This window comes from Syzygium oleosum, unplaced genomic scaffold (assembly GCF_021117445.2).
Source record: "Syzygium oleosum isolate NSW1041296 unplaced genomic scaffold, Sole_v2.1 Sole_v2.02, whole genome shotgun sequence".
Taxonomy (NCBI): domain Eukaryota; kingdom Viridiplantae; phylum Streptophyta; class Magnoliopsida; order Myrtales; family Myrtaceae; genus Syzygium; species Syzygium oleosum.
Window position 1 is genome coordinate 6,885,101 of NW_026607486.1, and position 10,831 is coordinate 6,895,931.

General features: G+C 39.6%; 1 protein-coding gene and 1 long non-coding RNA gene across 2 annotated transcripts; both read left to right on the plus strand.

Annotated features, from left to right (window-relative positions):
- Window positions 1–253: 253 nt before the first annotated feature.
- LOC130136153 (uncharacterized) lies at window positions 254–1,316 on the plus strand. The gene is made up of 2 exons (XR_008815186.1): window positions 254–592; window positions 1,208–1,316. It is a non-coding gene; the product is annotated as an uncharacterized LOC130136153 (long non-coding RNA).
- A 7,366-nt stretch (window positions 1,317–8,682) lies between these two features.
- On the plus strand, window positions 8,683–9,304 carry LOC115688793 (synaptotagmin-2-like). The gene is made up of 2 exons (XM_030614719.2): window positions 8,683–8,834; window positions 8,953–9,304. The coding sequence occupies exons 1-2, from the start codon at window positions 8,785–8,787 to the stop codon at window positions 9,164–9,166; spliced, it is 264 nt and encodes an 87-aa protein (XP_030470579.1). The 5' UTR covers window positions 8,683–8,784; the 3' UTR covers window positions 9,167–9,304.
- The last annotated feature ends 1,527 nt before the right edge of the window (window positions 9,305–10,831 follow it).

The window sequence follows — 10,831 nt, forward strand, 5'->3', positions numbered from 1 at the left end:
ATGCAGCACGAGGGGTGGGTTTGCTCCATGTGCAAATGTAGGGCTGTCAGAACCGAACCGAGATACGAACCGAACCGAACCGAAAATTTCATGCATTTCGGTTCGATTTCGATTTCGGTTCGGATAATCAAAATTAACCAATTTTTTTTTTCAATTCGGTTTATTTCAGTTCAGTTCGGATCAAACCGAACTGAAATAAACTTCGGTTTTAGCCCTAAAAACTAAAACGCCCTATCTCGCCCACTCAGTCGCCCTCTCTCGCGCTCGCATCTCCCTCTCTCCCTCTCCTCCTCGCCGCTCCGCCTCCGAAATTCACGACTTCCCCCTCCGGCCCGCCGCCACCGCCGCCGTAGCCTCCGCCGGCTGCAGCTCCCGCCGGGACCACGGGCCCGAGCCGGGCGTTTTCCTCCGTCGGTCTGCACGACCGAGCCCTGGGTTTGAGCCGATCGTCTTCTCGCCAATCATCTTCTCGCCGGAAAAAGGGAGGCGGAGGAGGAGTCCATTAGCCGGAAAAAGGGCGATAGGAATAGGCTCAAACCAAGAGACCAAGGAGTCCATTCACCGATCGTCTTCTCGCCGATCTTCGCAATCGGTATGCTTCGGTAGTCCGTGCCCTGGGTTTGAGCGGTATGCTTCGTTTTTGATGATCTTGTTTCCTCGCAAGCGGCAGCGATGGGGTGAGGACGTCGGTTTTGCTATTTCGGAGTCAACATTGCTGGTTTGTTCGTGGGTTTTTGTCTGAAAACTCCCGAAACCTCTCGCGGGTCGGCTTTGTTTTTTTTTTTTTTTGGGTTTTCTTGCTTTGTTCGTGGGTTTTTAGGATCTGCGTTGTACTTGTCGTCGAGAGGGCGGAGTACAACTGAGAGCCGTTTCCAAGTGTTCTAGTGAATGGTGGATTCTGTAGGCTAAGTGAGTTTGCTTGGGGGCCATATGTGCTGTCTGGACTTGTTCTTGTTAGCAGATACTAGGTCTCTAGTCCCTCAAAAATATCTTGCGTAATTTTTGAAGGGAGATAACTCCGTTTAGTATTTGATATCCCCCTTCAATCCTTCCAATACTTGTTCTGTGAAGACTGTGGTTTGTCTTAGAAATTACATGTTATTTTCTTGGAGAACTTTCTAATGCTTACCAACTGCAGCACACTTGCAAGTGCTCGATGATATCATATCGGAACTATAAGATTTATTACTTGTTTTGGTTGTGGTAGGGAGAAATTGCATCTAAAAGCAACCAATAGAGCAAGGTTCCTTGGCCAGTCTTTCCGTTCAGGAGCTTAGATGTTCTTCTTTAGGACGGTGGGAAAATCCACTGGTAAAGTGACTTTAACAAAAGAACTGCGAATATGACTAAGAATGAGCAAATTGGCATTTTTATGCATTGATCATTTACCTCACTAATATCTTGAGACTTCTTCTGCAGTTTAGGTTATGATAATTTCTCTTCTCTTTCTTCGTTTATTTCTTTTAACTGGTCCTACATAGCCTGGTAGTTTGGGGGGAAGCGGAATTCAGTATTTTGCGTGCACTTGTTGCCACCACCCGTGGTTTTTTGCTTGATGCTGTTTACAAGTGGTCATATTTGTCTACATTGTATGATCTCTGAGTTATGGATCTAATTTTTGCACTTGTTATAACATAATCTTTTTCTGTCTTCAGCAAAAAAGTTTTGTTGCCGGAGCATTTTGGGAATTGACATCGACTCAAGTAAGATCCTATGAATTTCAAGTCCTTCCTCGAGGAGGTTTACATGAATTATTTTTTGGTCAGAGTTTTTCGTATATTTGAATATGGAGTTCTCTTTTATTCTCTTTTCAAGTCCTTATATCTGGCTTTGTTGACAGTTTTCCTCTCTCCCTTTTGGTGATAGAAGCGTGTCTGACTAGTTGAACAGCTGGTCAATCGTCATTTTTGGTTTATCTACATGCTCTTTATGTAGGATGGAATTAGTATCATATAGGTGACAAGATTCTTCTTTTGTAGGGAGAACATACATTTTTCAATTCACATGTGCTACAGTTAACAGATTCCATATTAAGAGGATGGTGGCAAGGAATATGATTGGCTTGTTAATGATAATAAGGTCTGGTGATGATGCCTCTTGATGATGGATGATATAAACCGTAATATGTGAAGTGATCTCAGCCAATTGTAAATTAAGAAGCATATCAAACCTGTGTTTTTGCACGTAATTCCGTCACTTTCATAATTCATCCTGTTCGTTTGGTATTTCTCTTTTCTCATCATGACTCTATCCTTGTGTTTGTTTGTTCTGTTGAACTAGTTTTCTTTGCGTTCATTTATCATAACTATTTAGTAACTTCTGTCCTGGTGCTTTAATGGCTACCCCTTCTATTATGCTTTTATTTGGATTAAGTATTTGCTTGTGATACAAAGTTTGTTAACTTGACACAGCCACTTGAATTATAATAATTTCAGGTTTTAATTGTCATAGATTGGTAGATGTCTACTTCAATGAGTGAATCTAGTGGCACAAATAAAAGGAGGACGAGATCTACTGCTTGGGAACACTATAAAAGGACAGAAAATCCAGACGAAGCTGAATGTTTATATTGCGGGGCTATTATTGGTTGTTCTACCTCTCAAGGGACTAGTGCGATGCGTAATCATTTAGGTAGATGTAAGGAATTTCCATATGCGTACGTTGAGAAAAGGCAAAAAAGTGTCTCGGGTCAACTTGTTGGGGTTGGTAGTTTTAGGTCATTTGGTCCATGGAAATTTGACCAAGAAACTAGTCGAAAAGACCTAGCAGCGATGTTGATCATTGGTGAATTACCCTTTAAGTTTGTGGAAAATGAGGCGTTTCGGCAATTCGTGAGTAGGATCCAGCCGAAGTTTCAATCCCCTCAAGAAACACATTGAGGGAGGATTGTTATAAGTTATGCTTGGAGGAAAGATGCAAATTGAAAAAAAAAAATTTCGATACATCTCCAAGGGTTTGTCTCACAACGGACACGTGGACTTCTTGTCAAAATATGAGTTACATGTGTCTCATTGCTCATTTTGTAGATGGTGATTGGAAGTTGCAAAAGAAAATCTTGAATTTTTGTCAAATTTCGGGACATTCTGCTGAGATTATAGGAAAAGCGGTGGAAAAATGCTTGACTGGTTGGGGGATTAAAAGCGTTTTTTCTATCACCGTGGATAATGCGAGCTCAAATGACTTGGGAGTTCAATACTTAAAAAAAAGACTCCACTCTTGGAACACTCTAATTTTGTCAGGTGAGTTACTCCATGTGAGATGTTGTGCTCACATATTGAGTTTGATTGTGAGAGAGGGTTTGAAAGATATAGATGATTCCATTGTTAGAATACGCTCAGTTGTACGTTATGTGAGGTCTTTTCCTGCGAGGTTACAACGGTTTAAGGAGTGCATTGAGCTAGAAAATATCGAGTCCAAAAGTCTTGTATGTTTGGATGTGGAGACTTGTTGGAACTCAATGTACCTGATGTTGGAAGCGGCTTTAAAGTTTTAGAAGGCTTTTATCTAACTAGATATTCGGGATAGCAAATTTGTTGAAGAGCTTTCCAAGGTGAGGGGGTTGTCTACTAGTGATGATTGGGAATATGCTCGTCAATTTCTTCCTTTCTTGAAGTTGTTCTACGATACGACTTTAAAAGTATCGAGTTGTTCTTATGTCACTAGTAATGATATGGCGAAAGATGTCTATGAGATTTTTATGATGATTGATAGATATTGTGTGAATGAGGATAGGAGTTTGCAGGAAATGGCCAAGAGAATGAAGACCAAATTCACTAGGTAGTTTGGCAATGCGAACAACATCAATCTAACATGGTTCATTGCATGCATACTTGACCCTCGACATAAGTGGGAGTATGTGAAATGGATGATTAATCAAGTTTATGAAAGCAAGCGAACGGAAATTTTACGAGATAATGTAACATCATCTCTAACGTCATTGTTCGAGCAATACCGCACCGGTATATGCCCCCAAAGTAATTTGAGGTCAAAGGGTACAAGGACAATGAACGTGTCAATGTCTCCTGTGGTTGGTGCGGACATTATGACTACAATGTATCTTAGCCAAACGGGACAAGAATATTTGGAAGAAAAATCCGAATTAGATAAGTATTTGGAAGAAAGATGTGAACGCTATAGCGCCGACTTTGATATCTTAAATTGGTGGAAAGTCAATTCTTCAAGATATCCTATCCTCTCTTCCATTGCTCGAGATATTTTGGCGGTGCCCGTCTCAATTATAGCATCAGAGGCTGCATTCAACACAGGAGGTCGTGTACTTGACGTGTTTCGTAGCTCCTTGACCCCAAGCATAGTGGAGGCTCTTATATGTGCTCAAGATTGGCTACGATCCGCACCACTTTCACTTTCGATTGAGGAGGACTTAGAAGAACTCGAAAATTTTGAGTCAAGTGAGAAAAAATTATCGTGAAATATTTTATATCATTTACTATTGCAATAGATACTTTAATTTTCATTTTTATTGTGAATTTAATGTAGAGTTGTCAACTGTGACCGTGGAGCTGAACTCGATATTGGTTTCCCTTGATGATTGATGAACAAAAGAGAAGTAGTCATCTCCTTGATGTGTAAAGAAAGCAAGTGAGTACTGGAGATTCTGTTTTCTTTTTTGTAGCTAGTCCATTATATGATTTTGTAGCTCTTCTCTGTCACTATGCAGGATCAAATGCAGAAAGGAGGGAGGGATTCGTTTTACAATTGATGGCTTGGGTATCTTCATCTCAGTCTTGATCATCAATGTGGCTGGTGCTGGAGATATAGCTGCAATAAAAATTAAAGGCACAAAAACTGGATGGCTTCCAATGGGTAGGAATTGGGGTCAGAATTGGCACATTAATGCGGATCTTAAGAACCAGCCAGAATGTTTGGGAGAAGCTGCTTCACTCAGTCCAGTTTCTTGTTGACAGCTTCTTTATTTACCTAGCACTACATGGTGAACTATGGGCTGAATGATAACATTTTCCTGTGTAGTTGTCATTCATCTTCTCAAATGGCATATCTTTAATGCTATCTTACTCTGTTCACCAGGAATGAAAGTCTATCTTACTGATGAGAAGGAGTTAATAATGGAGCTGTCGATGAAGTGGGCAGGGAATCCTAACATCATTGTTGCTGCTAACTTAGCAGTGCTAAGGCATTCGGGTTGAGGGTTACTGTTCAGGTATCGATGAATAGCTAGTTTATTCTGTCCCTATCGCTCACCCTTATTCTCTTGTTGACACCTAAATTTTAACTAGTCATTTAGGAACAATTGCATAGAAAATTAGGGATTAATTTTTTAACCCCTAAACAAAAAATATAATTAGATGGCATTGCATATAGATATTAGGAGCATTTCTTTAATAGTTAATTAGGCCCATATAGTTCGCATATCTATCGGACCGACGGCAGATGGACTCGAGCGAATGGTTCCGAGCTTAATTGAATTGATTGAACCAAGCCCATGGCTGAAAATTGCCTCGCGCTTCGCACATGTTGGCCAAATTACACGTGTAAAATACACGTGGAGTGCTCAATTTAGAAAAATCAACTAAGCTACTAAGTTACCAAAACTTTGGAAGTTTGAGCAATCACCAAGCTTGTGTGCGAGAGATGGGAATATTATTTTGATCATGAGCATATATTGGTGTATACACTTCGGCCAACAGAGAGGAAATATCGAAAGAAACAAAAGGAAAAGAATAAAGAAGCGGTGGATCTTGAGGAAAGTGGACTAGGGAAGAATCGGTTAATATCAATGAGAATATTTGATTGAAGGACAATATCCAGCAAGGAGTCGGTAAGCAGAGATTATAAATTGAGGTATTTTACACAGAAGAAGGGGAGGGGACCTTTTTTTTTTGGATCGGATCAGACACAAGAAACACAGAGAGAAAACACGAGAGCGAGAGAGAGGATCACGGGTGGACTTGTCCCGCCGCCGCATCCGTGTGGCCTCACCGCCGGGCCTCCACCAACGTTGCGCACGCTCACGGCCAGACCTGTGGCCGTGAGTCACTGCTGCCCCGAAGTCAACACTGCCGTGCCTGTGTCGCCCATTCCAACGCCGGGCTGGTTGTCGCTTCTCCCTGACATCCGCAACTCCTGCCGCTGCTGTCGCCAGCCCGCTGTTGCTGCTGTTCCGAGCGCACAACAGCACCACTAATTTTGCTAGTCCTGTAGTCCCGGAGGAACAGCTCAATCCCAGCCTCGTCAAAGCAGCCACTTGTCAACTCCAGCAGCTTCCCAGACGTCATTCTTCCAATATCAGTGTCCCTCAAGCAAAGCCACAGCACCAGCAATCTTCCTGCACCAAGACGACAAAGCCGCACATTCGGAGTCCCAGCGACAGTCCAGGCAAAGTCTCAGAAACCCAGCGAACGTCCAGCAAACCGGCTCCAGCGTCTCCTTCAACGAGGCCTCGTCGTGCCCTGTTTTGAATGGTTTTGAATCACTCCCAGTAAGTCCAACCCAGCTTAGAGTCATTCGGTGGTCAAAGGAAAAGCATCCAGCCAAGAGAGGTGTATAATTGATAAGAGAAAATCGTGAGCCAAGGAGGTGGTTTGCATGGTCAAAGTAAAAGAGAGCTTGATTGGTGAATAGAGAATTTCAAAGGGGGTTCGAGTTCTTCAAGGAGTCCCCAGACTTCCGCCTACTACGTGATTTTCCAGTTCACGAATAACAAGTTTCTCGGAGTAATCTTGTTGCGACCAGCAAGCTTCGATCACAAACGCAGCAGCCTCCCGCGGGGAACTCGGAGCAACGTTCCACCGCGACCGATTCTGTTCCAGTCTTTCCACCATACCAAGTACACCGCCAGCCTTGGCCGCGCAAATCACACCGAGGAGCCCACGACCACACCATCGAGCCCCAGTCGCGAAACCGTCAGCCACCGTCCTGATCCGCGATCCCGAGACGATTCAAACTTGGAAAGTAATCCGTGAAATTAGGTAAGGTTCTTATCTAAATTTTTTTTAAAATATTTGGATTCCTAATTTTACGTGTTTAAATATTGCGTGATTTTTGTGGATTGTTAGATATTTTAGGATGATGCATGCATCCGTGATATTTCAAAACACCCCAAATTAGGATAATTTCCTAATTTAGCAACGTATCTGGACGATTATCCGACCTTATCCATAAGGTACGATACGCGGTGATATGGAAAATCATTATCTTATCCATAATCACTTGGATACGATAATAGATTTAATTTGCTTTCCAAATTTAAATAATCAACTTTCTGTCGATATCTATAACCCTATAGATATGACCGTTAGTTTGATTTCTTTGCCTTGTCTGAATTTGAAGAATCTTGCGGATTGCGTGGATTGTTTGAATGTGGTTTGCTTTCCTTTTAAATAAAGAAAATTCCAAAAAAAGATTAGTTACGATTTGAATTGATCTTATTAGAAGATAATGATGCATGTTTAGGATAGGTTTAGAATAACTTTCTTTGAATAAGTCGATAGGATAACTTTTTAATTTAAATTAGGAATTAGAGTAATTTATTTCCTAGTTTAATTTAGATATTATCCTGATCTCGATGGTTCATTTTAGGGTAATTCTTGATTTCGAATTTTCATAAAAATACCAAAAGAAGTCACTTTAGGATAGATTAAATTATTTTTTAGAATAGATTGCATGTTAATTTAGGCATTTTTTTTAATTCCGAAATTCATTCAAAAATAAATCATTTGTCCGTCATTAGAATTAGGTCACGTTGTCGCATGACATATAGTTTGCATGTTAGGCTGCATTAATCGCATGTTAATTTTTGCATGTCATTACATATAGGTTAGCTTTCATTTAAATATGTGAAAATCCTAAAAAATATTGAGTGAACTGCTTGTTAATTAGAAATCATATTAGGATTGTTGATGTGATCTTCTAGCTAACAATGCAGATGCTTACGTTGCTTCGAGGTAAGTAATTCTCCCGATCTTGCAATTTATTTAATGTTTTGATTATTGGGTGTTACTTTGGTGGTTTGCGCACCCGCATGATCACCTCACATGCTAGTGACTAAGTTAAAATGGATCCAGACTGCATGCATAAACATTTTTTGAAAAGAAAAGGTACCGAAAGGGCGTTAGACTAGATCTAGCGTAACCAAGTCCCTGAACTTAGAATCTCTGGTTCGTAGGAATAAAACATATCTCCCTATGTTTTATTTAGGTTTCTAATCGACCTACCACAAATAGATTAGTGGCGATTCCAAGCATGAAAACTTTTGCATGTTAAAAACTTAAACTCTAAACTGCGAATTGGTAGGGCTTGGGAGGGCCCGAGTTAGGCTTAGTCTTAATAATCCATTAGCCTGAGAAATTTTAGGTCGCGACATCTCTCTCTCTCTCTCTCTCTCTCTCTCTCTCTCTCAATTTTGGTGCATTTTAGGTGGTTGATTTGCAAGTGTTCGCTTCTCCGTGCATCACTCTGAAGCCTCTGGTTCCAACCTTTCCTTGTTTTGCCAAGATATTTGTCTCTTTAATGGAGACGGTGTGTTTAATAATTTCCAGGGTAGACTTCTTTTTGTTTAGAGGAGCTGCATTTACAAGAACTATTTGGTTCTAACATAATAAGATGACCCCAATCCTGTTTGCTGTCTAGTTATTCAATGAACAGATTTCTCCATTCTCCAACTTCACCAATTGTTGGCAATAACCATGTAAACTGCTGATGTAAAATAGTTTGGGAAAATACTACCAACTATTACATTGTAATAAGACTTCTTAGTATTATATTTATGCTAGTGTTTAGGAACTTATCAAGGATCAAGTTGCAAATATGTACCTCTGGCCTAAGTACCTAGAAGTACCTATTTTGGATCCTTCTAAGTAAGTTTTCCTCTTTACAAATTGTTACTTCCTTCAATTTGTGCTGCCAAGTTAATGAATATAAAGGTGGTAATTCTATGACTGGTCCAACTACATGGATTTTTGCTTACTCCTGCAGAGCTGCAAAGAAACCGGTTGAGATTCTTAATGTAAAGGTCGTGAGGGGAATAAAGCTTAAAAAGAAGGACGTTATGGGCAAGTCAGACCCTTATGTGAAGCTAAAGCTTACTGAAGACAAGTTATCCACAAAGAAGACAACAGTCAAACATAGCAATCTAAATCCTGAATGGAATGAGGAGTTCAATTTGGTGGTCAAGGACCCAGAATCTTAAGAAAGTTCTATTCGCTGCTGTACTTTTCTTTTTTGGTCGGAACCTAGTTTAGATATGTGATTTTGTTTTTTCATTTTTCAATTTTAAATAATGAGTTTTTAATTTGTAATATATTTACAATCACTCAACTTATTTTAATTTGTAAGATCGATGATTCTCTTACGTAGAATATCATGAATATGTTCACATTTTGACATTAAAGATTCAAATCTAGGAAATAAATGTCGTTAAATATTAAAAAGAATTATTTAACTTTCATCTTATTCGAAATGGCGATTCAGCAATATGTAATCAAAATTATAAATAGTTGAATCACGTAAATGACTAAAATATTTTTATAGGAATAAAAAGCAAAAAAGAAGAAGAAAAAACAGAAAATCAAGCCATGAATAAAAAGCAAAAGAAAAAAGAAAAAGAAGAAGAAACCGAAAACTGAACCGAACCGAACCGAACCAAATTAGTTTTTCGGTTCGGTTTCAATTCGGTTCGATCGAATTTCGGTTCGGTTCAGGGGTACTTCCTTAACGGTTCGGTTCGGTTCGATTTTCTTGAAAAATCGAACTGAAACCGAACCGTTTACAATCCTACACAAATGAATGGTTTGCTGGCTACCCGTCTGAAGGTCCACGTCTCCGACATAAACCAACAGAAAAATTGTCTTATCAAAGTTCATTTAATGTAGTAGTGTACATACAGAAAATGATGAAAGAAATGAATTTCCATGCGGAGCTGTCATATACCAACCGCAGACAAGGGATGACCTCTAGACAGCCAGAAATATTATAACGAGGATTAAGCTGAAAGCGACAATCGGGATGTCCTAATCCAATCACCTACACTTGGTCAAAAATGTTTATTGGTTTTGGTTGCTTTCACGTTTTTGTTCTGCGAACTTTTACTTTCTAGCCTGAATTGGACTTATCCAATAATTTTTTTGGGCAAAAGCCACAAAAAAAAATACTAAACTATGTTTATTATGATATATTTATTTTAAATTTTTTTTCTAAAATACAAAAAATCTTAAACTTGTACCTACGTGACACATTTACACTTTATCAAAATTCTATAAATGAAAACCATTAAAAATCTACCTATATTTACGCTAGAGAGCTGAAAAATCATCTAACGGAACCTTAACAGAGGGTAAATGTGTCACATAAATATAAATTTGTGATTTTTTATGTCACAAGAAAAATGTTAAAGTAAATGTATCACGGTAGGCACAATTTAGATTTTTTTGTGGCTTTTTTCCTAACTTTTTTCAGCAGAAAGTTGGGAAATAAAGCAACATTGGAGTGCATTGAGAAAGCAGGCCATCTTGCTTGGTTGGAGCGACCCTTCCCGCGCAATAAATGTTTGAAGAGGAATCTTGCCTCCACTACAGTAAGAGTCACATGGGTTTCGCTCCGAGCGACCCATCTTTATATGCAAAATTAATTACTTGTTGACAGTCCAGAAAACTACAACAAAATACTTGGTATCATTCTGTATCCCCGTAAAGTCACCAAATAGATGCTAGCCCTCGAGGAATTCTCTCCAATAAAGGCCGAGTTTGGCAAATTCGAAGAACATTTGTCTGGTATTAAAGCTTAGAGAGGATCACAAATGAAGCTTATAGGTGGCTCGGACTTATAATCCGACAGCACAAGCTCAAAACAATTAGAA